Source organism: Cherax quadricarinatus, unplaced genomic scaffold, assembly GCF_038502225.1.
Source record: "Cherax quadricarinatus isolate ZL_2023a unplaced genomic scaffold, ASM3850222v1 Contig1062, whole genome shotgun sequence".
In the NCBI taxonomy this organism is placed as follows: Eukaryota; Metazoa; Arthropoda; class Malacostraca; order Decapoda; family Parastacidae; genus Cherax; species Cherax quadricarinatus.
In genome coordinates, this window is record NW_027196088.1 from 1 (window position 1) to 27,786 (window position 27,786).

Sequence of the window (27,786 nt, forward strand, 5' to 3'; positions counted from 1 at the left end):
GGTGAGTCTGCCATATGGGTAGGTGAGCTGGCAATGACTGCCTGCATCCATAGTGATGAAGTCAGGTCCCTGCCTCCACCCGTGTCAGTCTCTCTCACACCCGCACCTCACACACCCCCACCTCAGCACGCCCTCTTCTCTCACGCCCCCACCTCAGCACGCCCTCCTCTCCCACACCCTTGCCTCACATGACTGCATCTCAGTCACCAGGACTCAAGTTGAGGAACCTGAAAAAGTGTAAAGTGTGGCCAAGTTTTCGTGTATTAGATGAGCGCTCTATTGTTTACTGTTTACTATTGTTTACAATGTTTGTTGTTTACTAGTTGTCCTATACGCATGACGAGTGTGGTGGTGTGAGGTGTGTACGACACTTGCACGAAGATGGATGGCAGGTTACTGGAAGACTGCAGTAATTCAGACGACGACCTCCTGGCGGCATTCCACACACTTATGCAAAACGACCTCAACGACACTGTTAATGACACGACATCGACGACTAGGTGGTCTTCTGAACAGCTGCTAGCGTCTTGTCAGGCCTTGCTAGACGACAACTCTGAGGCAACCACTGGGGAAACGCCCCTACCTGCTGGTACTGGACAAGTGGTGTGTCTGCCTGCTGGTACTGGACAAGTGGTGTGTCTACCTGCTGGTATTGGACAAGTGGTGTGTCTACCTACTGGTACTGGACAAGTGGTTTGTCTGCCTGCTGGTACTGGTCAAGTGGTGTGTCTACCTGCTGGTATTGGACAAGTGGTGTGTCTACCTACTGGTACTGGACAAGTGGTGTGTCTGCCTGCTGGTACTGGACAAGTGGTGTGTCTACCTACTGGTACTGGACAAGTGGTGTGTCTACCTGCTGGTACTGGACAAGTGGTTTGTCTGCCTGCTGGTACTGGACAAGTGGTGTGTCTACCTGCTGGTACTGGACAAGTGGTGTGTCTACCTGCTGGTACTGGACAAGTGGTGTGTCTACCTACTGGTACTGGACAAGTGGTGTGTCTACCTGCTGGTACTGGACAAGTGGTTTGTCTGCCTGCTGGTACTGGTCAAGTGGTGTGTCTACCTGCTGGTATTGGACAAGTGGTGTGTCTACCTACTGGTACTGGACAAGTGGTGTGTCTGCCTGCTGGTACTGGACAAGTGGTGTGTCTACCTGCTGGTACTGGACAAGTGGTGTGTCTACCTGCTGGTACTGGACAAGTGTGTCTACCTGCTGGTACTGGACAAGTGTGTCTACCTGCTGGTACTGGACAAGTGTGTCTACCTGCTGTTGATAGTCATACCCCTCACACTCTTCTACAAGACTCAACATGTGTTATTTCTAGTGAGCCAGGTGGCTCATGTGTGTCTACACCCACGACACAGTTGTTGCCTGTGTCAGTATGGTCACCACGTGCTTCCAACACCCAGTCACCAGCAGAGTCACCACCAGGTCACCCATCACCGCAAGAGAAATCATTAGAATACGAAACACCGGCAGGAAGGAAGCAGCAGTTACAGCCTTTCTGCTTGCTACAGTCAGCAACAGTGTGTTTGACCCAGCATGGTAACACTGCATCAACAGTGTTGCCAGCACACTGCCTTCATGGGCCAGACAAGTCGCTAGAATCTGAAAGCGATGACAGTGTCGTATGTAATGCTAAAGGAATAGCTGATAGAGGGGGAGGAGACCAGGCTGTCACAAGAACCTTGTGTTGTACCTCAGAGTCATATCAACCTCTGGTGAAGGTAGGGGAGAGACATGAGTGCCAGAGCCAGTCATCTCGACCTCTGGTGAAGGTAGAGGCGGGACGTGAGTGCCAGGGCCAACACATCCTGGCAGTGGCACATCTCTCTCACCAGTTTTGTGATATATGCAGTGTACGTGGCACCAGTGCAACAACCTATGGTGGTACCGGCTTGTGCGTCTCCCCGGCGCCCTCTCAGTGCCATATACACTCAGGTTCACCTCACACTCATTGTTGTCACCTCATGTCTAACACCTGTGAGGTGGAAGTCACTGGTCTTCACTCCGTTACTTACAGTAACACTTGTTACTTCCCTGCTACTTCCGTTACCTCATCTACTGCTGCTCCCTGGTTGTCTGCTAGTAGTAACAGTGTTACTACTGCTGCTCCCTGGCTGTCTGCTGGTGGTAACATTGTTACTGCAGCTGCTCCCTGGCTGTCTGCTGGTCGTAACAGTGTTACTAGTGCTGCTCCCTGGCTGTCTGCTGGTAGTAACAGTGTTACTACTGCTGCTCCCTGGTTGTCTGCTAGTAGTAACAGTGTTACTACTGCTGCTCCCTGGCTGTCTGCTGGTGGTAACATTGTTACTGCAGCTGCTCCCTGGCTGTCTGCTGGTCGTAACAGTGTTACTAGTGCTGCTCCCTGGCTGTCTGCTGGTAGTAACAGTGTTACTAGTGCTGCTCCCTGGCTGTCTGCTGGTAGTAACAGTGTTACTAGTGCTGCTCCCTGGCTGTCTGCTGGTAGTAACAGTGTTTCTACTGCTGCTCCCTGGCTGTCTGCTGGTAGTAACAGTGTTTCTACTGCTGCTCCATGGCTGTCTGCTAGTAGTAACACTATTACTACTGTCACACTTACTGTATCAACAGCTCTTCTGTGTCAGGATAATCCCCTCGGTACACAGTCTGGTTTCCGTGAATGTGTCAGCCTATATTTACCACATGCTCATGCTTACTCGAGTGACTGTAAGAGAGGTGAGGAGGACGGGTGTGAGCAGGAGACATGCTTGAGTACAGGTACAAGTAACGGGCGTGAGCAGGACACATGCTTGAGTACAGGTACAAGTAACGGGTGTGAGCAGGAGACATGCTTGAGTACAGGTACAAGTAACAGGTGCGATCAGGAGACATGCTTGAGTACGGGTACAAGTAACGGGTGTGAGCAGGAGACATACTTGAGTACCGGTAGAGGTAAGAAGGATGGTTTGAGGGCTACGGGCGAGTATGAAAGTGGCACTAGATCGCTAGATGATGCTGAGGCACTTGCTGACACTTGGCCCCTTGACACCAGCCTGTCCTCCTCTAGTGGCTCTCATCCAAGCCTCGATAAAACTTTTGCAAGAGAGCTCCTACATTCTGGGGAGCCAGCCTTGAATTTCAAGACGTGTGGTTCTGGTGACGTTGGTAGTGAGAATAGGGGAGGTAGTGGGTGCTTCTGCTGTCAGATCTCTGCTGCTGATGCTGACTGTGGCACTGATGCTGAGAATGAGCACAGGTCCAGTAAGTTTTCACCTTCACATATCCTCCGGCAGCGTAACCTCTCCTACGAGGCATCAGCTGATGCTGGTAGACCTACCAGTGAAGATGAAAGCAACAGAGCAAGTGTGTTGGCAGTACAGTTATTACGTGGACAGTGTGCGGCCCGGTGCCAAGATGTGTTGGCCAGAGATGTGCCAGGTCACACTGCCTGCATGGAGCCTCATATGCAGGGTTTATTAGTAGTATGTGAGCGGCTGGCAGGGCGGAGCCTGGGTTGTACAGTGTGTGGAGATAAGTGCTACAACACGCGGGGCACTCTCTCCGGCACTTTACAACCATGGCACTCAGCTACTTGTATGGGGGCATGGGATAACATCAATGCAGAGTGCTTCTTCATACCCAGCAGAGAGGGCAATGGTATCCTGAACCCTGGCCAGGAGGGCAAGTGGGTTGAACGTGAGTGTAGTGCCCAGGGTGTCGTTACACATTCATCTACACAACGACAGCTGGTGCCAGAGCTCAGACGCCGGGAGGAGCCAGCTGTTGATAAGACGGAGGAGCAAAGATCTGTGTTGTTGCGGAAAAAGTATGGGCGGACCACACCTCAAACTTCGTCCCCAGTGCCCCAGGAACTGTGCCATCACCAGCAAGTGCCATCCACGGGTGTGTGTCGCCTTGTCCACTCCTGCCCTCACCTCTTCTACTACGACAGGCGGCACACTGTAGCTCCCATGGCTGCCACTTTCACTGACGGTGGTGCTGGACTAAGAAAAGCTGGCCGAGGAGGTACCACTGTCATCCACCTAGATGACAGTGACCATGGCGCCCGTCTGAGAGACCTGTTTCACTCACCTGTGGACAACAGTGACCATAATGCTCGTCTGAGAGATCTGTCTCACACTGTTAAGGACCACTCAGATGGGGATGACATCTCTAGACTTCCCTGTTGGATAGGTGTTCCATCACAGACAGGTGTTCCATCACTGACAGGTGTCCAATCACAGACAGATGTTTCATCGAAGACAAGTGTCCCATCACAGACAGGTTTACATAAGCAAGACGACACAGCAGACACTGTGACAGGTATTGTACACCAGGTGCAAGAACATGCTCAGGCAGATATTGATACATGTGTTTTAGTGGAAACAATACCTGACGTGGTGGAATATGACCAAACTCATACGAGGGAGGAGTGTGCCGGTAACAGTGACGTGGGTGGTGGAAGTATCATTAACAGTGACGTGGGTGGTGGAAGTATCATTAACAGTGACGTGGGTGGTGGCATTACCATTAACAGTGACGTGAGTAGTGGCACTACCATCAAGAGTGACGTAGGTGGTGGCACTACAATCAAGAGTGACGTGGGTGGTGGCACTACCATCAAGAGTGACGTGGGTGATGGCCCTACCATCAAGAGTGACGTGGGTAGTGGCACTACCATCAAGAGTGACGTGGGTGGTGGCACTGTCATTAACAGTGACGTGGGTAGTGGCACAGATATTATCAACAGTGATGATACTACAAGTTTAATAAAGACACTTGTTTTACCTAGCCCCCCACAGTCTCCGTTGGAATGTGTAGTTCCCGTAAGTGTTGTGTGTAGCAGTCATCAATGTTCTGCTGATGCTGCCTACGCACCCTTCCCTCCTCCCCGTGTCCCTTACCCCAGTGTTTCTCCCCTCACTATCCCTCCCCTCACTCCTAGTCTGGTTTATCCTCAACAGCTGGCCCCGCTATCACCACCACTGGAGGCACTATGGGTGCCTCCCACGTGTGTTATGAAGGGGAGCAGCGGCACTATGGAGTGCCAGGCACCTCATTCCTCCGTGGAGGCAACACAAGCGTCTACTACACACCTCCCAGGATCGCTGGCCCTGCAAGGCTGTACTTTACCTAAAACATTACTCCTTGCATCGTATCATGATGATTGTTTAGCTGACACAAAGGCAAACACTCAGGGTGAGGAACAGGTTGACACACTGCCTGACTCAGGGGCTGACAGTTGTGAAGTGGTGAAGGAAGGTGAAGTGAACAAAGGTGTTGGTAATGTAGCGACTGAGATTTGGATGAGGAGAGAGCAAGTAGGATGTGTGTCTGCCTCTGCACTACCTGCTCTGAGTTCATCTGCTGCTCTGAGTTCACCTGCTGCTCTGAGTTCACCTGCTGCTCTGAGTTCACCTGCTCACACTCTCATGCCCTGCTTTGCTGGCGCACCTCTTGTGTCACCCTGCATAGGTGAGTCAGGGAGTAGCAGTGACGTCTGCAGTGACGTGTGGGGCGGTATCAGCCAAGATTACTCCAGCTCTGAACACTGCCTCAAAGAACATCACTACCAACACGTCTTCCTCGGGAGGCAGAGTGAGTGTGAGGACAAGTTGGGGCAGGGATCTGGGCTGGTCCATGCCCGCCCAGCTATCGTATTAGAGGAGTGCCCTGACGATACCCTAGCAGGTACTGTACCATCTTGCTTGCCTCTCTCTCACACTCGCACTTTGAGTGAGCAGTCTCGCTGTCTGCTAGAACATGTACCGTGTGAGACAACGCCACTGGGGTGCTGCTGCGACCTGGTCTCCTGGCAGCGTGGGCAGGAGTGCCAAGTGCCACAGCAGGCTGGCACTGGCGGCAGGTCGGCGGGCAGTTGTGGTTATGGCGTGGTGGGTGCGGCACACCTCGCTTGCTGCCCAGAGGAAGTGATTGGCTCACTTCTGGTGCTTGTGGGGGACGTGTTATGGTACTATCCTCTCTACGGCACTGCTCATCAGTGCCACTATGATGTTAATGATAGGTGGAAACTAGTGTTGGCAGGCCAGGGCTGGCACGCCGCTATAAATAGCGTGGGAGAACTAGTGAGCATGAGTAGGGACAACAGTATGGCGGGCTCTGCGCCCCCCTGCCCTCCTACCAGTGCCATGAGTGACACACATGACACCCCCAGGATCCCCAGTTCGATATACGGGTTCAAAGTTGACGCCAAAGAGCAGGTGAAGGTGAAGAACTTAGTGCCATTGTTCGCCAGTAACAAGAGCTCATCAACACGAGACTTGACCAACAATGTGACTTTCCGGGTGAAGGAAGACTCAAGCTGGCAGAGACAGCGAGCCAACAGGAACTCTGACATGGGTGACATGTGGATGTACCGCAGCTGTGACACCAGGAGCAGTACCCCGGGACCACAAGATGACGCTGACGGTGCCTTCATCAAACTTTGTGGTGTCAACTTGGGCTCCCGTCCTGCCTCCCCCGACCCATACCCGCTCTTCCGATGCCATACACTGCCACGGAAAGTGCCACACTACAGACAGTCGTCGCTATCCCCGTGCCCACAAGAAGTAGTATTAGCAACAATTACCTGCATAGACACAGCTATGGCTGCAGCAGAGCCAACGTTGCAGCAGTGTACAGCATCAGTTCAGCAGACACGAGAGAGAAAACTTGGCAGAAGCAACTTGGCTACACACACACCTGTTGATGTATATTATGATACTGAGGTGGAATGTGGTGGTGTAGGGGAGGAGTTTGGGGGTGATGGTGTGGGGAGGGAGGCAGGGATGGAGTGTGGGGGTTGTGGTGGGGTGGGAAGGGAGGCGCAACACACTTCGTTTACGCCTTGGTCACCCACTTCGCAGTTTCCCCAGTGGTCCTCTGTGTCTTCCACTCCTGTGCCAGCCTCCAGCACATCCAGTGCCGGCCATTCCTCTCTCCACACACCAGCTGCTTTTTCCCGGAGCGTGCCGGGTGCCCCTGTACAAAGAGATACCTGTGGAAACGCTACTCCTCGACCCTATACTGGAGCCCCTACTAGCCAAGTAACACGTTCTTTGCTGTCTGACACAAACGTTCCTGGTGAAGCTCTTTACAGTGGTGTCTTGGAAGGGGTAGTAAACGAGAGATCTAAATTAGAGGCCTCGCACACATCACCTGCCTGGGAGGTGGGGCTGACGCCCTCCCAGCAGGCACGTAATGACAGGGCTGTTAGGGCCCTCGTATGTAACACAGATACTAATAACTTCACGTCTGTGTCGCAACGTGCCACTGCCCCTGGAAATGTCAGTGGGGTACCTGGTGAAGAGAACACTAGCACAACCTCTTGTCTTCCCACCTCAACAAATGGCCATAACATCACTGCCACAGTTAGATCTACAGCTAAAGAAAGTAGCGCTGGAAGTGAAACATCCGTAGGTGCTACCTACAGCAACGCCACTACCTCACACATGACTCCACCAGGCACAAGGCCTAATACCGTTCATCAAGTGCAGTCAGATGAGTCCAGGTGTGCAGCATCAGCAGTACTTGGAGACATGTCTTCCCAGGATGCCGTGATGGAGACCGACACAGTGCATTACCACGGTGAAGGAGAACCACAAAGACTACAAGCTCATACTTCTGAGGCAGTGACACAGGAATCTGTTGCGGATATACCCTGGTTGAGGATCGTTGAGCCCATACCTGCCTTCGTGTCAGCATCACCGCATACTAACATTCCTCAGCCACCATTATGTAGCAGTTTACAAGTGGGAACCAACATCCCAGAGAAGAGGACGCCACGCTCTGCTGAAGATGGGCGAGCAATAATACAAGCTTGGCTGAAGAAGTTACCCTTCTCAGCAGGAGTTGCTCAGGTAGCACACACGCAAGTCTGCCAGACAGACACAAGGCTGCCAAAGGCAATGACCACAATACAGGCTTGCAAAAGTCAAGTAGGCCTACCACAAAGAATCACAGCTACAACAACACCGTGCCAGAGCCAAGCAGGCCTAAGACAAGCATTACCAACTGCAACCATTCTTCGTAATAAATCTGTGCCTTCTAAGGCGGCTCTTGATACAAGAGGTCCCCACCTGCATCAGACAGGGCGCACACAAACAGGTAAAGATCTGATACAATATTCCTGTATTCAAAAGGAGCCTTTACAAAAAATAGATACCACAAAGGAGATATGTCTTCTTCAGAAAGAGCCCTCCCAAGCAGTTATCAACAGAAGAGAACAGTGTTACAGCGAACAACGCCCCCCAGAGGTAAACACAGAAAAAATACCCTTTTACAGTCAGAATAAACTCCCACAGACAAAGACTGCAACAACAACGTCCAATTTAAATAAAGCAGAACCAACACCTGCACTGATCATGGCTAAAAAATCCGGACAAAATAAAAAACAATCCTTACACACAGGAGCCAGCCCATCAGAAGCTTGCAGCAAGCACAGGTCCTTACACACAGAAAATAGCTCACCAATCCTTTCCCTTAGTCAGAGGTTCTCAGAGAGAGAGACTGGTTCACCAGAACCTTGCCTTAGTGCCATAGAAATTGATCATAGTCATATGTACAAAGTGACAGCAGCAGAGTCAGTAGAATCTTGCCATAGTCCAACCTCGTCACCACTGGTTCAAACTCACACGTCACTACCAGCCTCGTCACCACTGGTTCAGACTCTCACGTCACTACCAACCTCGTCACCACTGGTTCGGACTCACACGTCACTACCAACCTCGTCACCACTGGTTCAGACTCACACGTCACTACCAGCCTCGTCACCACTGGTTCGGACTCACACGTCACTACCAACCTCGTCACCACTGGTTCAGACTCTCACGTCACTACCAACCTCGTCACCACTGGTTCAGACTCACACGTCACTACCAGCCTCGTCACCACTGGTTCAGACTCTCACGTCACTACCAACCTCGTCACCACTGGTTGAGACTCACACGTCACTACCAACCTCGTCACCACTGGTTCAGACTCTCACGTCACTACCAACCTCGTCACCACTGGTTCAGACTCACACGTCACTACCAGCCTCGTCACCACTGGTTCAGACTCTCACGTCACTACCAACCTCGTCACCACTGGTTCAGACTCACGCGTCACTACCAACCTCGTCACCACTGGTTCAGACTCACACGTCACTACCAGCCCCGTCACCACTGGTTCAGACTCACACGTCACTACCAACCTCGTCACCACTGGCTCAGACTCACGCGTCACTACCAGCCTCGTCACCACTGGTTGAGATTCACACGTCACTACCAACCTCGTCACCACTGGTTCAGACTCACACGTCACTACCAACCTCGTCACCACTGGTTCAGACTTACACGTCACTACCAGCCTCGTCACCACTGGTTCAGACTCACACGTCACTACCAACCTCGTCATCACTGGTTCAGACTCACACTTCACTACCAGCCTCGTCACCACTGGTTGAGATTCACACGTCACTACCAACTTCGTCACCACTGGTTCAGACTCACACGTCACTAACAGCCTCGTCACCACTGATTCAGACTCACACGTCACTACCAGCCTCGTCACCACTGGCTCAGACTCACACGTCACTACCAGCCTCGTCACCACTGATTCAGACTTACACGTCACTACCAGCCTCGTCACCACTGGTTCAGACTCACACGTCACTACCAACCTCGTCACCACTGGTTCAAACTCTCACGTCACTACCAGCCTCGTCACCACTAGTTCAGACTCACATGTCACTACCAACCTCGTCACCACTGGTTCAAACTCTCACGTCACTACCAGCCTCGTCACCACTGGTTCAGACTCACACGTCACTACCAACCTCGTCACCACTGGTTCAAACTTTCACGTCACTACCAACCTCGTCACCATTGGTTCAAACTCTCACGTCACTACCAGCCTCGTCACCACTGGTTCAGACTCACACGTCACTACCAACCTCGTCACCACTGGTTCAAACTCTCACGTCACTACCAACCTCGTCACCACTGGTTCAGACTCACACGTCACTACCAACCTCGTCACCACTGGTTCAAACTCTCACGTCACTACCAGCCTCGTCACCACTGGTTCAGACTCACACGTCACTCTCAACCTCGTCACCACTGGTTCAGACTCACACGTCACTACCAACCTCGTCACCACTGGTTCAAACTCTCACGTCACTACCAGCCTCGTCACCACTGGTTCAGACTCACACGTCACTACCAACCTCGTCACCACTGGTTCAGACTCACACGTCACTACCAACCTCGTCACCACTGGTTCAGACTCATACGTCACTACCAACCTCGTCACCACTGGTTCAGACTCACACGTCACTACCAACCTCGTCACCACTGGTTCAGACTCACACGTCACTACCAACCTCGTCACCACTGGCAGTGTCAGAAGTACTTGAAGAACCTGATGTAGTGGCAGTGTCAGAAGTACTTGAAGAGCCTGATGTAGTGGCAGTGTCAGAAGTACTTGAAGAGCCTGATGTAGTGGCAGTGTCAGAAGTACTTGAAGAGCCTGATGTAGTGGCAGTGTCAGAAGTACTTGAAGAGCCTGATGTAGTGGCAGTGTCAGAAGTACTTGAAGAGCCTGATGTAGTGGCAGTGTCAGAAGTACTTGAAGAGCCTGATGTAGTGGCAGTGTCAGAAGTACTTGAAGAGCCTGATGTAGTGGCAGTGTCAGAAGTACTTGAAGAGCCTGATGTAGTGGCAGTGTGTGAAGAGCCTGATGTAGTGGCAGTGTCAGAAGTACTTGAAGAGCCTGATGTAGTGGCAGTGTCAGATGTGTGTGAAGAGCCTGATGTAGTGGCAGTGTCAGAAGTACTTGAAGAGCCTGATGTAGTGGCAGTGTCAGAAGTGTGTGAAGAGCCTGATGTAGTGTCAGTGTCAGAAGTACTTGAAGAGCCTGATGTAGTGGCAGTGTCAGAAGTGTGTGAAGAGCCTGATGTAGTGGCAGTGTCAGAAGCACTTGAGCCTGATGTAGTGGCAGTGTCAGAAGTGTGTGAAGAGCCTGATGTAGTGGCAGTGTCAGATGTGTGTGAAGAGCCTGATGTAGTGGCAGTGTCAGAAGTACTTGAAGAGCCTGATGTAGTGGCAGCGTCAGAAGTACTTGAAGAGCCTGATGTAGTGGCAGTGTCAGAAGTGTGTGAAGAGCCTGATGTAGTGTCAGTATCAGAAGTACTTGAAGAGCCTGATGTAGTGGCAGTGTCAGAAGTGTGTGAAGAGCCTGATGTAGTGGCAGTGTCAGAAGCACTTGAAGAGCCTGATGTAGTGGCAGTGTCAGAAGTGTGTGAAGAGCCTGATGTAGTGGCAGTGTCAGAAGCACTTGAAGAGCCTGATGTAGTGGCAGTGTCAGAAGTACTTGAAGAGCCTGATGTAGTGGCAGTGTCAGAAGTACTTGAAGAGCCTGATGTAGTGGCAGTGTCAGATGTGTGTGAAGAGCCTGATGTAGTGGCAGTGTCAGAAGTACTTGAAGAGCCTGATGTAGTGGCAGTGTCAGAAGTACTTGAAGAGCCTGATGTAATGGCAGTGTCAGAAGTGTGTGAAGAGCCTGATGTAGTGGCAGTATCAGATGTGTGTGAAGAGCCTGATGTACTGGCAGTGTCAGATGTGTGTGAAGAGCCTGATGTAGTGTCAGTGTCAGATGTGTGTGAAGAGCCTGATGCAGTGGCAGTGTCAGAAGTACTTGAAGAGCCTGATGCAGTGGCAGTGTCAGAAGTACTTGAAGAGCCTGATGTAGTGGCAGTGTCAGAAGTACTTGAAGAGCCTGATGTAGTGGCAGTGTCAGATGTGTGTGAAGAGCCTGATGTAGTGGCAGTGTCAGAAGTACTTGAAGAGCCTGATGTAGTGGCAGTGTCAGAAGTACTTGAAGAGCCTGATGTAGTAGCAGTGTCAGAAGTGTGTGAAGAGCCTGATGTAGTGGCAGTGTCAGATGTGTGTGAAGAGCCTGATGTACTGGCAGTGTCAGAAGTACTTGAAGAGCCTGATGTACTGGCAGTGTCAGATGTGTGTGAAGAGCCTGATGTAGTGTCAGTGTCAGATGTGTGTGAAGAGCCTGATGCAGTGGCAGTGTCAGAAGTACTTGAAGAGCCTGATGCAGTGGCAGTGTCAATTTCTTTGAGTGGAAATGCAGTGAAAGAGTTGAAAAACAGTTGTAATGAAGAGGCCTCTACAGTGCTGAAAAATGCCTTTGGTAGTGCATTAGTAAGGAGCTGTGACATGAGAGAGAGATCAGCAGTAAGAGAGCCAGTGAGAAGCCCAGCAGGTACGTTGGATGTCACCCCAACTACCAGTTTAGTAGGTCGATGCTCTCGAGTCAGTGAACGAGCAGCATTGATCACCCGCCAGCAGAAAGAAGGGACACAATCCCACCGACGGTCCACCAGGTTCCCCCTGGATATTGTCTGTTGCACTAAGCTTCAGCAGCAACAACAGAAGACTAGTGAACACTCCTCAGGGCTTACTAGACACAGACTCTTATCTCTGGGTCATGTGCCCCGAATCCCTGCTAGCTATTCTGACGATGGTGCTAGATCTAAGTCCGTATCTGGCATTAGTTGCAACTTGTCCAACCATGTACCTGTATATACACAAGTACTGGCCACCAATGATACTACAAGAGAAGAACCAGATAGCAGATTCGAGAATGACAGAGAATTATCGCCTGTCCCTTCTCCACCTATTCTTCCACTGGACCCTGTTTTGGAAAATAAAATCAAGCTAACCATAGATTCTTTCACAGACAGTCTGTTGAATGGCAGCCCACAACCTCCAGCATTGGTGGCGATTCCAGTGATAAGCGCTGAAACAGCTGACAGACATAAGAATATCCCCAGGGATGGGGTGACTTCACAACCAAGTAGAACTGAAACTCCACCTCGATGTTCGAAAGACATTCCTGATAATTTGAATAGCTTTTTAATGGAACACGAGCAACATCAGAAACTGGAACAAGCAAAACATAAGCAAGGACAAGAGGAGCAAGATGAGGGACAAAAGAAGCAGATGCAGCAAGGCAAGCAGGAAGAGGAACAAAACATGTGGGAGAAGGAACAAAAAAAACTGAAGCAGGAACAAGAGGTGGAACAGGGACCTGAAAAGCAGAAGCATGAGTCTGAGGGGCAGGAACAAGAGAATGAGAAACAGGAAGTAGGGAAGCAAGATGAACAGCAAAAAGGACAACCTGCACAGAAGAACCGTAATGAAGTGACAAGTGAGGGTATAGAGCACTGGCCACAAATGCCTGCTGCTGTCATATTGATGACCCAGAAGACATCTCAGTTAGATCAAACTGCTAATCAGGAGCATCCCCACTCCTTCCGAACATCCTCCACACTCATGAATCATGAATACAATCTTCTCTACATAGATGAATGTGAGTCTGGCATAGACTTGTCTCTTCTGGGGAATGAAAAAGCACCAGATGTTTCTGTTGATATAAGACAAGACTGGAATAGACTAGAAGATACAACTGACACTGAAAGTGCTGATGACCATTGTACACTAAGTCAGCACATTGATGGTACATCTGAACTTTTACCTTCACACTTGCCAACCCTAAAGCCAAGGATAACCTTCACTGACAGTTGTGATGGGGTGCATTTCTCTCTTATTGAAAAACCTATTACCACTAACAGCTCAGCTGATGAAAGTGAATATAGTGACTCTGTGGATAGTGGAGGTGAGATGCATTACCAGCTTGATGGTATTAAGAGTACTAATGCAGCTTTATCTTTGTTAGGAGTCACATGTAGTGAAGGCAACCCTTCCCTTGAAAGAGATGACTCGGTAGAGGAGTATGAGCAGGCTCTGGAAGTGGTCACACCAGATCCTAGTCATGGTTTTAGCCACAGTTCTGCCAGCATTGCTACAGTAGTGCGTGTGGACACCCCTGCTGACTGCCACAATCACCCACTCCCTGCCTATGAGGATCCTGAGGATGTATTCCTCGATGCTAGCGATACCTTAGAGTTTGCCAAAGGTGTAGTTGAGATTATGGAGGGTATGTCTGACCCTGAGCTCATATATCAGACCCACACCAGTTCCCCAGCAAACACTCAGCTTACTTCTTTCACAACTCTTGCCCAAGAAGTGGTAGCTTCTGGGGCATTATCAGTGAGCACATCTGACATTCATTCTTCAGACACCTCATGTGTATCATCAGTATACATGCTTAGCACCCACTCGGGTGGCATATCAAGTACTTTGTCAGTAAGTGCCTCTGGAGGGGCATCAGAACTTATACTTCAAAACACACATCATCTACCTGTTGCCACCCAGAGAACAGGGAGTGAGGTGCCTGAAGATGGTTCTGCATCATCAGGCCACATTACTGATCCTGATATGCTAGCTTCTGCTTCAGCATCATCAACGGGATCTGAAGCCTGGTGGACCTCCGGTGGAGGCCCCATAGCACAGCGTGACCTGCTGCCTCTAGATGAAGACAAAGAGGAGGCACAATGGCGGGCACTTCTTGCTCTCAAGGAACCAGAGAGTGAAGAGGATCCTACAGGCTATGAGAGTGATGAAGACTTTGATTCCGTTGATGCAGACATGCGCCGGCTTGAGGAGAAGCTTAAGAAATTTGAGAGAGAACTAGGTGAGGATAATGAAGAAGAGGGTGACACTAGAGACATAGAAGTTGGGTGTATGACTGAAGCTTCAGCACTAAGATCTCAAGATCTCGAGAATCTCAGAGGGTTCCTACTGTCACATGTCTTCCCAGCAGTGCTTTCTGCTAAGACCAAACATCTAAGCCTTATGACCCGACTGGAGGTTCAGGAATATGAGGATTCTGCCAGTGAGGATGAGAGTGATTCTGAAGTTGTTTCTTCAAGTGATTCTGCTGACTTCCTCTTTGTCAAAACCAAAATCAAGCTCAAGCCAGGCGAGCGCAAGTGCCGTTCTTTGGATGGGAAGCGATCTAAAGATTACAATATTTTAAACAGGTCTCGTGAAAATAAAAGAAAACATAGTAAGGTGCGAGATCATTCATGTGCTTGTGAAGAACAACTGGATTTGAGTAGTTTAAATTTACCAGTGACCACACTGGAGGAGGAGGTTGTGAGTAGTAGTGTTCCTGAGACTCGACACCCTAGAGTGAGTGACCATGTGAGTGAAAGTGTTACACATAAAGACTGTGTAGCACATGATAGTCCAGCCTCCACATATGTGGGTAGTGGTGACATTGGACACATGGAAGCCAGCAGAGAGGAGACTAGATGTGCCTTGCTCTATGGTGGAGATCATTCACTTCTGGGTTACATCTGGCATGAAGATGATGGTATGTCTTCTGTTGACTTTGAGGGATTTGAAGACTTTCAGAGCTTAGGACAGGGAGCTCTGATGATAATGTTTGAGGATGATGATGAAGATTTGTTCGTTGAAGAGCCTAGTGATGATATTTTAAGTGAACCTGAGGATGCATTGCATCACCAGCAACATCCTGAAGAATACCTAGTTGAGGGAAGTGAGTGTGAAGGGGAGCCAGGCTCTTCCAGAGAGTCGGATTGTTCTGCCTTGCCTAGTGGTTCTCAACGACCCCAGAGAGGCTCAGAGAAAACTTTTGTAGCTGCATTCAAGAACAGCTTAAGAAAAGCTAGTAAATATTTGGCCCCTAGGAGCGACACTGAGATGAAAAAGGCAAACCAGAATACTAGACAGCCACATGAAGTCTTGCAGCATGAATGTTCCCAGCACAATAAGAGGGCCAATTTTTGCATTCCTCAGTGTCTTTCACATTTAGATAGAGGATGCTCCATGGGAGTAGACAAAGAGAGCTGTGCTGGTGTTTACAACGTGAAAAGTGGTCGGGTTGCTACTGTAGTGACACACATCCCGACTAGTGACAGTGACGGTCCTGATACTTACTATAGCTCTGGGGAGTACTATGCTGCCCCAGCCTTCTGCATCAATACATCAGATGAAGACCCACCTCCGGTTGCAACACCCACCTTTCACCAGGAAGATCACTTCCAACCCCTCAAAAGTCATACTCTCGATAATAGCATTTACACTCAGGAAAGCTCTGGTGGGCCACCAGTCCCGCCTCCACGCTGGGTGCAACGCAAACTCAACACATCCCGTGACACCAACACTGGTGGCCACCGACTTCCACCATCTTCCAGTAGACATGAAAATTTTTCCCATCCTACGACTGCTGTGTTGTCACAACCCACCATGCCCTTAACTCTCCCTACAAACACACAGGACTTGCCCAGTACCCATCCTTACTCTCCTGTAGAAATCTCAACTGATGTAAAAGAAATGCAATTTTATCTGGTTGGTACTCCAAATTGCAAGGCAGCAGAGGGTGAGAATCATTTGCCAGTGATGGAGCAAGGTGTGAGTGAAGGGAAGGGGAAAGTCGAGGAGTCTTACCAAGAAATTTTTCCACTTCTTCCAGCTCCCCCACAGTATAGTAATAGCTTTGCACCTGGCAGTACCTGGCTGCCAGAAAACTACCCATGCTATACCAGTAACTATTCGTGCACAATTCCCAACCATAGAACTGAAAGGGGTGAGGTGGAGCCTCCTTTGGGTTATCCTCTTCCTGCAAATGAGGTTTCCATGGGATACCCACTTCTTGCAAGTGAGGCTTCCCTGGGATACCCACTTCCTACAAGTGATGTATCACTGGGATACCCATTTCCCACATGTGAGACTTCTCTTGGGCACCCAGTTCCTGTGAGTGAGGCTCTCTCTGCCTTGCCCTCCCATAAACCCACCTCCGTGAAACAGCTTAAGCGCAGACAACAAGAAAAGTTACTAATCGAGAAACCCATGGAAGGTGACGAGTGCACCTTCTGCTCGGATACGCCAGTGCCGCCACCACTGCTGCCGCTGCCACAGGTGCGTGCTGGAACAACACAAGACTGTGGCCACTGGTGCCAAGCCAGCCTACACCCCCGAGGCGTCAGTGATCGCCGCTCCTGGCCTCCCAGAGTAAGTTGCTTAGTGTCACTCACATGCAGGAGCCTACCCACCCTTGTCTGCTGCAGTGTTACTTCCCACCTGCAGACACCCACATTCATGCCTCAACCTTCCCTTTCCTCGCATGGGGCTTCCAATGCTGCTGTCTGCTGCCACCACCACTCTAATTGTGTTCTCCCTCTGAGTATTTTTCCAGCACCTGCACACACTGTGCTCAGCAGTGGTGACTCACAGCTGAGCTTCAGTGAGAAACCTACATACACCTCCTCCTATCGCTCCCCAGGACAAACCTCTTCCATAGAGTCTGACAGTGAACCTTACTGGACTCCGGTGGCACGCCTGGGCATCAATCACAATGGCTCTGTGACCACTCGTACGAGAGCCATAGTAGTAGACTCTTTTCCCTCGGTCACCCCTGCATTAACTACTGACTCCTGGATACCCTCAGTGGAGGCCAACCCCAGCAGCTACCCTCATGCCCAGACTCCTCAACTAACCTCAGAGCTTGGACAACCCATAAAGAAACAGGCACCATCAAGCTTAGACAGTCATCATGCTACACTAACCAATGAGTCTTGGAGACTCATAACCAGTTGCTGCCTGAAGGAAGGCGAGCAAGCTTCTCACCTTACTAACTACAGGATGCCCATATTGGACTCCCATTCCTACAAGTACCTGGAGCACACCAATAACCAAGATACTACTGTCTCGTTTCCCTTACCACCAAAGCCCCGTAGTGCCTCTACTTCCACCGTCTCCTGCCTGGAGGCTATCCTCCCACTAACACCCTCGCTACCAACATCTCACACTGCCTGCAGCTGCCCACTACTAATTTTTATGAGCAGCCTCGACTCTGGTGGCGACCAGGTTTCATCAGACTCTGGGGGTGCTTGTAGCCATACCCAGGGTAGTGCCGCCCACACACGCCCTCCCATGGCATCGTGTTGGTCCACCTCATCCATGGAGGGTAACCCTTACTTCAAGTATAGTGCTTCTGAGAGTGAAATGGATAGTGGCTAGTTACTGGGTAGTGGCAGCAGCAGGAGCAGTGAGAGTGCAGTGCAAGACACAGTGGTGTTGGTGAAGTCACCCAGGGCAGTGGAGGACAGGTGGTGCTGTCCTTGTATGTAAACAAACCCGTCTACATGTTGTAGCCTATCAGGACACTACCACCACCACCTCTACAACACCCACCCCTCCACCACTCCAGTTCCTCCACCACTCCAGTTCCTCCATCAGCTTCTGATCATTCCTTACAACTGAATGCTGATAATTCCTCTTTCTGTGATATCATGGATTTTGAAACATATTTCTTTGGAAAGTTGCTAACAGTATATATTTTCACTTGTTTCAGAAATGATCGAGGAGTGTGTCAACGCTGGCACATGAGGGGAAATATTATGTCCAGTTTTAAAATAAATGTATTTATGTAGATTTTCAGTAGTTTTACTTTTACCTGTATGAGTTAATGAAGTATCTTTTTCCATGAGTATGAGTTAATGAAGTATCTTTTTCCATGAGTATGAGTTAATGAAGTATCTTTTTCCATGAGTATGAGTTAATGAAGTATCTTTTTCCATGAGTATGAGTTAATGAAGTATCTTTTTCCATGAGTATGAGTTAATGAAGTATCTTTTTCCATGAGTATGAGTTAATGAAGTATCTTTTTCCATGAATATGAGTTAATGAAGTATCTTTTTCCATGAGTATGAGTTAATGAAGTATCTTTTTCCATGAGTATGAGTTAATGAAGTATCTTTTTCCATGAGTATGAGTTTATGAAGTATCTTTTTCCATGAGTATGAGTTAATGAAGTATCTTTTTCCATGAGTATGAGTTAATGAAGTATCTTTTTCCATGAGTATGAGTTTATGAAGTATCTTTTTCCATGAGTATGAGTTAATGAAGTATCTTTTTCCATGAGTATGAGTTAATGAAGTATCTTTTTCCATGAGTATGAGTTAATGAAGTATCTTTTTCCATGAGTATGAGTTAATGAAGTATCTTTTTCCATGAGTATGAGTTAATGAAGTATCTTTTTCCATGAGTATGAGTTAATGAAGTATCTTTTTCCATGAGTATGAGTTAATGAAGTATCTTTTTCCATGAGTATGAGTTAATGAAGTATCTTTTTTCATGAGTATGAGTTAATGAAGTATCTTTTTCCATGAGTATGAGTTAATGAAGTATCTTTTTCCATGAGTATGAGTTAATGAAGTATCTTTTTCCATGAGTATCAGTTAATGAAGTATCTTTTTCCATGAGTATGAGTTAATGAAGTATCTTTTTCCATGAGTATGAGTTAATGAAGTATCTTTTTCCATGAGTATGAGTTAATGAAGGATCTTGTTTCATGAGTAATGAATGATCTTATTCCATGAGTAATGAAGGATTTGTTCCATGAGTAATGAAGGATCGTTTCATGAGTAATGAAGGATCTTGTTCCATGAGTAATGAAAGATCTTGTTCCATGAGTAATGAAGGATCTTATTCCATGAGTAATGAAGGATCTTGTTCCATGAGTAATGAAGGATCTTGTTTCATGAGTAATGAAGGATGTTGTTCCATGAGTAATGAAGGATCTTGTTCCATGAATAATGAAGGATCTTGTTCCATGAGTAATGAAGGATCTTGTTTCATGAGTAATGAAGGATGTTGTTCCATGAGTAATGAAGGATCTTGTTCCATGAATAATGAAGGATCTTGTTCCATGAGTAATGAAGGATCTTGTTCCATGAGTAATGAAGGATCTTATTCCATGAGTAATGAAGGATCTTGTTCCATGAGTAATGAAGGATCTTGTTTCATGAGTAATGAAGGATGTTCCATGAGTAATGAAGGATCTTGTGATGAATGGTTTGAAAAACCGACAAGTTGAAGATTGAGACACTTATGCAGCATATGGGAATCTTTATTCAGGAAACGTTTCGCCACACAGTGGCTTCATCAGTCCAATACAAAGAGGAAGGCGTAAGGAGAGGAGGAGTATGAGGTAATCAGTCCCTCAGCCTGGAGTCGATGTGTTCAGTCCATCAATCTACAAGATTGATGGACTGAACACATCGACTCCAGGCTGAGGGACTGATTACCTCATACTCCTCCTCTCCTTACGCCTTCCTCTTTGTATTGGACTGATGAAGCCACTGTGTGGCGAAACGTTTCCTGAATAAAGATTCCCATATGCTGCATAAGTGTCTCAATCTTCAATGAAGGATCTTGTTCCATGAGTAATGAAGGATTTTGTTCCATGAGTAATGAAGGATCTTGTTCCATGGGTAATGAAGGATTTTATTCCATGAATAATGAAGGATCTTGTTCCATGAGTAATGAAGGATCTTGTTTCATGAGTATGAGTTAATGAAGGATCTTGTTCCATGAGTAATGAAGGATCTTGTTCCATGAATAATGAAGGATCTTGTTCCATGAGTAATGAAGGATCTTGTTCCATGAGTAATGAAGGATCTTGTTCCATGAGTAATGAAGGATTTTATTCCATGAGTAATGAAGGATCTTGTTCCATGAGTAATGAAGGATCTTGTTCCATGAGTAATGAAGGATCTTGTTCCATGAATAATGAAGGATCTTGTTCCATGAGTAATGAAGGATCTTGTTCCATGAATAATGAAGGATCTTGTTCCATGAGTAATGAAGGATCTTGTTCCATGAATAATGAAGGATCTTGTTCCATGAGCAATGAAGGATCTTGTTCCATGAGTAATGAAGGATCTTGTTCCATGAATAATGAAGGATCTTGTTCCATGAGTAATGAAGGATCTTGTTCCATGAATAATGAAGGATCTTGTTCCATGAGTAATGAAGGATCTTGTTCCATGAATAATGAAGGATCTTGTTCCATGAGTAATGAAAGATCTTGTTCCATGAGTAATGAAGGATCTTGTTCCATTAATAATGAAGGATCTTGTTCCATGGGTAATGAAGGATTTTATTCCATGAGTAATGAAGGATCTTGTTCCATGAGTAATGAAGGATCTTGTTCCATGAATAATGAAGGATCTTGTTCCATGAGTAATGAAGGATCTTGTTTCATGAGTATGAGTTAATGAAGGATCTTGTTCCATGAGTAATGAAGGATCTTGTTCCATGAATAATGAAGGATCTTGTTCCATGAGTAATGAAGGATCTTGTTCCATGAGTAATGAAGGATCTTGTTCCATGAGTAATGAAGGATTTTATTCCATGAGTAATGAAGGATCTTGTTCCATGAGTAATGAAGGATCTTGTTCCATGAGTAATGAAGGATCTTGTTCCATGAATAATGAAGGATCTTGTTCCATGAGTAATGAAGGATCTTGTTCCATGAATAATGAAGGATCTTGTTCCATGAGTAATGAAGGATCTTGTTCCATGAATAATGAAGGATCTTGTTCCATGAGCAATGAAGGATCTTGTTCCATGAGTAATGAAGGATCTTGTTCCATGAATAATGAAGGATCTTGTTCCATGAGTAATGAAGGATCTTGTTCCATGAATAATGAAGGATCTTGTTCCATGAGTAATGAAGGATCTTGTTCCATGAATAATGAAGGATCTTGTTCCATGAGTAATGAAAGATCTTGTTCCATGAGTAATGAAGGATCTTGTTCCATTAATAATGAAGGATCTTGTTCCATGAGTAATGAAGGATCTTGTTCCATGAATAATGAAGAATCTTGTTCCATGAATAATGAAGGATCTTGTTCCATGAGTAATGAAGGATCTTGTTCCATGAGTAATGAAGGATCTTGTTCCATTAATAATGAAGGATCTTGTTCCATGAGTTTCTAAAAGATATCTGTCACTTACAAAGTCACACAGACAACTGTACTCTGTGTTGTGTCTTCTCTGCCTTCAACATTTCACTCCAATATTTTTATAAAATGGTCCAAGCATTGTTTGACCCATACAGATTTAGTGCTTTCATGTAAATATATATATGTCGTGCCGAATATTTAAAACTTGCGATTTTGGCTTAAATAGCAATGCTCTTCTTGCCGAATAAGGCAAGAGAAAATTTGTGTATGCAATAATTTCGCAAAAATCATTCTGAACCTAACGAAAAAAATATTTCATTGTTTGTTTATTATTAAATTATTGTAAACTTACACACACACACACACACACACACACACACACACACACACACACACACACACACACACACACACACACACACACACACACACACACACACACACACACACACACACACACACACACACACACACACACACACACACACACACACGTCGCCGAGCTCTCAGTAGTAGTACCAGTTCCTAGTAACCAGTTACCAGTAACCAGTGTACCAGTAGATGACTCACTACCAACCGTCTCTGCGTGAATCACTGACTGTATTCATGCTGCTGACCATAGCAGGATTTCAAACACCCCCTCACATAGGCACTGTGGGTCAGTTAGTCTTACGATAGAGAGCAGAGAGGCAGGACGGCGGTTGGCGTCTTCACACACATTCCGTTATATTATACGTACTACCAGCCTACGTGAGTATTTTTACCCTATCCACGTTTTCGAAACCCACATGACACACACACACACACACACACACACACAGAGACCTGTGTCTCTGACATGTATTGTGTGCAAAGTCATGGAGAAGATTATCAGGAGGAGAGTGGTCGAACACCTGGAAAGGAACAAGATTATAAATGAAAACCAGCATGGGTTCATGGAAGGCAAATCTTGTATCACAAACCTCCTGGAGTTTTATGACAAGGTAACAGAAGTAAGACACGAGAGAGAGGGTTGGGTAGATTGCGTTTTCCTAGACTGCAGGAAGGCCTTTGACACAGTTCCCCACAAGAGATTAGTGCAGAAGCTGGAGGATCAGGCACACGTAAAAGGAAGGGCACTGCAATGGATAAGGGAATACCTGACAGGGAGGCAGCAACGAGTCATGGTACGTGAAGAGGTATCACAGTGGGCGCCTGTTACGAGCGGGGTCCCACAGGGGTCAGTTCTAGGACCAGTGCTATTTTTGATATATGTGAACGACATGATGGAAGGAATAGACTCTGAAGTGTCCCTGTTCGCAGATGACGTGAAGTTGATGAGAAGAATTAAATCGGACGAGGATGAGGCAGGACTGCAAAGAGACCTGGACAGGCTGGACATGTGGTCCAGTAACTGGCTTCTCGAATTCAATCCAGCCAAATGCAAAGTCATGAAGATTGGGGAGGGGCAAAGAAGACCGCAGACAGAGTATAGGCTAGGTGGACAAAGACTACAGACCTCACTCAGGGAGAAAGACCTTGGGGTGACCATAACACCGAGCACATCACCGGAGGCACACATCAACCAAATAACTGCTGCAGCATACGGGCGCCTGGCAAACCTGAGAATAGCGTTCCGATACCTTAATAAGGAATCGTTCAAGACACTGTACACTGTGTATGTTAGGCCCATACTGGAGTATGCAGCACCAGTCTGGAACCCACACCTGGTCAAGCACGTCAAGAAGTTAGAGAAAGTACAAAGGTTTGCAACAAGGCTAGTCCCAGAGCTCAAGGGAATGTCGTACGAGGAAAGGTTAAGGGAAATCGGACTGACGACACTGGAGGACAGAAGGGTCAGGGGAGACATGATAACGACATACAAGATACTGCGGGGAATAGACAAGGTGGACAGAGATAGGATGTTCCAGAGAGGGGACACAGGGACAAGGGATCACAACTGGAAGCTGAAGACTCAGACGAGTCACAGGGACGTTAGGAAGTATTTCTTCAGGCATAGAGTTGTCAGCAAGTGGAATAGCCTAGCAAGTGAAGTAGTGGAGGCAGGAACCATACATAGTTTTAAGAAGAGGTATGACAAAGCTCAGGAAGCAGAGAGAGAGAGGATCCAGTAGCGATCAGTGAAGAGGCGGGGCCAGGAGCTGAGTCTCGACCCCTGCAACCACAATTAGGTGAGTACAATTAGGTGAGTACACACACACACACACACACACACACACACACACACACACATGGGGGTCCCAAAACATGGAGAGCCAGGATGTTGGACGTGGTGCTGGAAAACCTCATGCACCAACATGTTAAGGACACTACCAGAGTGAGAGGGGAGGATGAACCAGCAAGATTGGACCTTGTGTTCACCCTGGGCAGCTCAGACATTGAGGACATCAAGTATGAGAGTCCCCTAGGAGCTAGCGACCACGTGGTTCTGTGCTTTGAATACATAGTAGAGCTGCAAGTGGAGAGAATAACAGGAGTTGAATGGGAAAAGCCTGACTATAAAAGAGGGGACTACATAGGGTTGAAGAACTTCCTGCGGGAGGTCCAGTGGGACAGAGAACTGGCAGGAAAGCCAGTAAATGAAATGATGGAATATGTAACAACAAAATGCAAGGAGGCAGTGGAAAGGTTTATTCCCAAGGGCAACAGTAACAACGGGAAGACCAGAACGAGCCCCTGGTTTACCCGACGGTGTAAGGAGGCAAAAACAAAGTGCAATAGAGAATGGAAAAAGTACAGAAGGCAGAGAACACACGAAAACAGGGAGATCAGTCGCAGAGCCAGGAATGAGTATGCACAGGTAAGGAGGGAGGCCCAGCGACAGTATGAAAATGACACAGCATCGAGAATCAAGACTGACCCGAAACTGTTGTATAGCCACATCAGGAGGAAGACAACAGTCAAAGACCAGGTGATCAGATTAAGGACAGAAGGTGGAGAACTCACAAGAAATGATCAGGAGGTATGTGAGGAGCTGAACAAGAGATTTAAGGAAGTTTTTACAGTAGAGACAGGAAGGGCTGTGGGAAGACAACACAGAAGGGAACATCAAGAGGGAATATACCAACAAGTGTTGGATGACATACGAATAACTGAGGAGGAGGTGAAGAAGCTCTTAAGTGACCTTGACACCTCAAAGGCGATGGGACCGGACATCTCCCCATGGGTCCTTAGAGAAGGAGCAGAGATGCTGTGCGTGCCTCTAACCACAATCTTCAACACATCCCTTGAAACTGGGCAACTACCTGAGAAATGGAAGACAGCTAATGTAGTCCCCATATGTAAGAAAGGAAACAGAAACGAGGCACTAAACTATAGACCTGTCTCTCTGACATGTATTGTGTGCAAAGTCATGGAGAAGATTATAAGGAGGAGAGTGGTCAAACACCTGGAAAGGAACAAGATTATAAATGAAAACCAGCATGGGTTCATGGAAGGCAAATCTTGTATCACAAACCTCCTGGAGTTTTATGACAAGGTAACAGAAGTAAGACACGAGAGAGAGGGGTGGGTAGATTGCGTTTTCCTAGACTGCAGGAAGGCCTTTGACACAGTTCCCCACAAGAGATTAGTGCAGAAGCTGGAGGATCAGACGCATATAAAAGGGAGGGCACTGCAATGGATAAGGGAATACCTGACAGGGAGGCAGCAACGAGTCATGGTACGTGAAGAGGTATCACAGTGGGCGCCTGTTGCGAGCGGGGTCCCACAGGGGTCAGTTCTAGGACCAGTGCTATTTTTGATATATGTGAACGACATGATGGAAGGAATAGACTCTGAAGTGTCCCTGTTCGCAGATGACGTGAAGTTGATGAGAAGAATTAAATCGGACGAGGATGAGGCAGGACTGCAAAGAGACCTGGACAGGCTGGACATGTGGTCCAGTAACTGGCTTCTCGAATTCAATTCAGCCAAATGCAAAGTCATGAAGATTGGGGAGGGGCAAAGAAGACCGCAGACAGAGTATAGGCTAGGTGGACAAAGACTACAGACCTCACTCAGGGAGAAAGACCTTGGGGTGACCATAACACCGAGCACATCACCGAAGGCACACATCAACCAAATAACCGCTGCAGCATACGGGCGCCTGGCAAACCTGAGAATAGCGTTCCGATACCTTAATAAGGAATCGTTCAAGACACTGTACACTGTGTATGTTAGGCCCATACTGGAGTATGCAGCACCAGTCTGGAACCCACACTTGGTCAAGCACGTCAGGAAGTTAGAGAAAGTACAAAGGTTTGCAACAAGGCTAGTCCCAGAGCTCAAGGGAATGTCGTACGAGGAAAGGTTAAGGGAAATCGGACTGACGACACTGGAGGACAGAAGGGTCAGGGGAGACATGATAACGACATACAAGATACTGCGGGGAATAGACAAGGTGGACAGAGATACACAAATAACCCGCACATAAAAGAGAGAAGCTTACGACGACGTTTCGGCCCGACTTGGACCATTGACAAAGTCACACAGTGTGACTTTGTCAATGGTCCAAGTCGGACCGAAACGTCGTCGTAAGCTTCTCTCTTTTATGTGCGGGTTATTTGTGTATCGTTCCAGTCACGGTATTCTGCCTTTTTGTTATTTATGGACAGAGATAGGATGTTCCAGAGAGGGGACACAGGGACAAGGGGTCACAACTGGAAGCTGAAGACTCAGACGAGTCACAGGGACGTTAGGAAGTATTTCTTCAGTCATAGAGTTGTCAGCAAGTGGAATAGCCTAGCAACTGAAGTAGTGGAGGCAGGAACCATACATAGTTTTAAGAAGAGGTATGACAAAGCTCAGGAAGCAGAGAGAGAGAGAGGACCCAGTAGCGATCAGTGAAGAGGCGGGGCCAGGAGCTGAGTCTCGACCCCTGCAACCACAATTAGGTGAGTACACACACACAAAATATGCAAAACTATAAAAGAATAATGTAAGACAATTCAGATTGATGGAGATATTTTAATTTTAACAATGAAGGGCTCTTGTTCTAGGGCATTAGAGCGAATCACCATTTCCTCAGAGCAAACGTGATAGCTTTACATTTCCCACAGGTTTTATGACCCCTACAATAATAATAATTATTATTATTATATATTGATAATTATCATTATTATTATATATTGATAATTATAATAATAATAATAATAATAATTATTATTATTTCTAAAAGTACAGAGTATACAGGTCTAGGTGACATCAGTGACCTACTACTACACAGAAAGCGCCTGATTATGCTCAGCATTTCGAGCAAATTGGGTCACTTTTGGTTTAGAAAGACACGTAAGCAAACACTATAACAACCTCTACCTATGATGAGGACGGGTAGACGATGAAATCATGTGACTCCTGTGTTGTTGGGTTGGTGCTGCTTAAGCAGCACCAACACAGGAGTCACATGATTTCGTCGTCTACCCGTTCTCATCATAGGTAGAGGTTGTTTTGATAAGGACCTGCCTCGCATGGGCCAGTAGGCCTTCTACAGTGTTCCTCCATTCTTATGTTCTTATGACATTCCTCAGGTCACGTGCGTCACATCTCACTCTTCGCCTATATATATAATGTCTTTCTACCTCCGTATGTTAGAAGTGATCAAGGTCTCAGGACCGAAACGTTTTCTAATAAATATGTTATAGTGTTTGCTTACGTATCTTTCTAAACCAACTTGTCGGTATTTATTACCAAGGTTTATACCATCTTGGGTCACTTTTGTCCCTGGATGCGACCCGCACCAGTTGACTAACACCCAGGTACCTGTTAGGTAAGACACATATGCAACAGTTAGGTATCTTTATTATGAAACGTTTCGCCTACACAGTAGGCTTCTTCAGTCAAGTACAGAAAAGTTGATAGAAGCAGAAGATACTTGAAGACGATGTAATCAGTCCATCACCCTTAAAGTTTTGAGGTGGTCAGTCCCTCAGTCTGGAGAAGAGCATTGTTCCATAGTATGAAACAATATGGAGATGAAGTGACAGGATGGAGCTTTTTATAGCGCCAAGAGGTGAGACGTAGGCCACTAGGAGAGGTAAGAACTCAGATGTTGAGAGGTCAGGTCCCTCTCAAATCCAGCCGCTCTCACTAGTGGAAGTTGTTGAAGTTGATTGCAGGTCTGTACCAAGATACCCTTGTGTTGCAGTGTCTGACAGAGTGAACATTAAATGGT

The 27,786-nt window shown here is 47.3% G+C and overlaps 1 protein-coding gene across 2 annotated transcripts; it reads left to right on the top strand.

Annotated features, from left to right (window-relative positions):
* Positions 1-96: 96 nt before the first annotated feature.
* On the top strand, positions 97-18,320 carry LOC128693577 (uncharacterized). 2 transcript variants are annotated; one of them, XM_053783364.2, is made up of 2 exons: positions 99-16,896; positions 18,239-18,320. In XM_053783364.2, exons 1-2 carry the CDS (start codon positions 382-384, stop codon positions 18,242-18,244), a joined length of 16,521 nt encoding a protein of 5,506 aa, XP_053639339.2. In that variant the 5' UTR covers positions 99-381; the 3' UTR covers positions 18,245-18,320. The 2 variants fall into 2 exon arrangements, with proteins under 2 accessions (XP_053639338.2, XP_053639339.2); XM_053783363.2 differs by having other exon boundaries at positions 97-18,320.
* Positions 18,321-27,786: the final 9,466 nt, after the last annotated feature.

Bases quoted from the DNA above. Each gene is read 5' to 3' on its own strand.
- LOC128693577 (XM_053783363.2), top strand. From the start codon at position 382: ATGGATGGCAGGTTACTGGAAGACTGCAGTAATTCAGACGACGACCTC.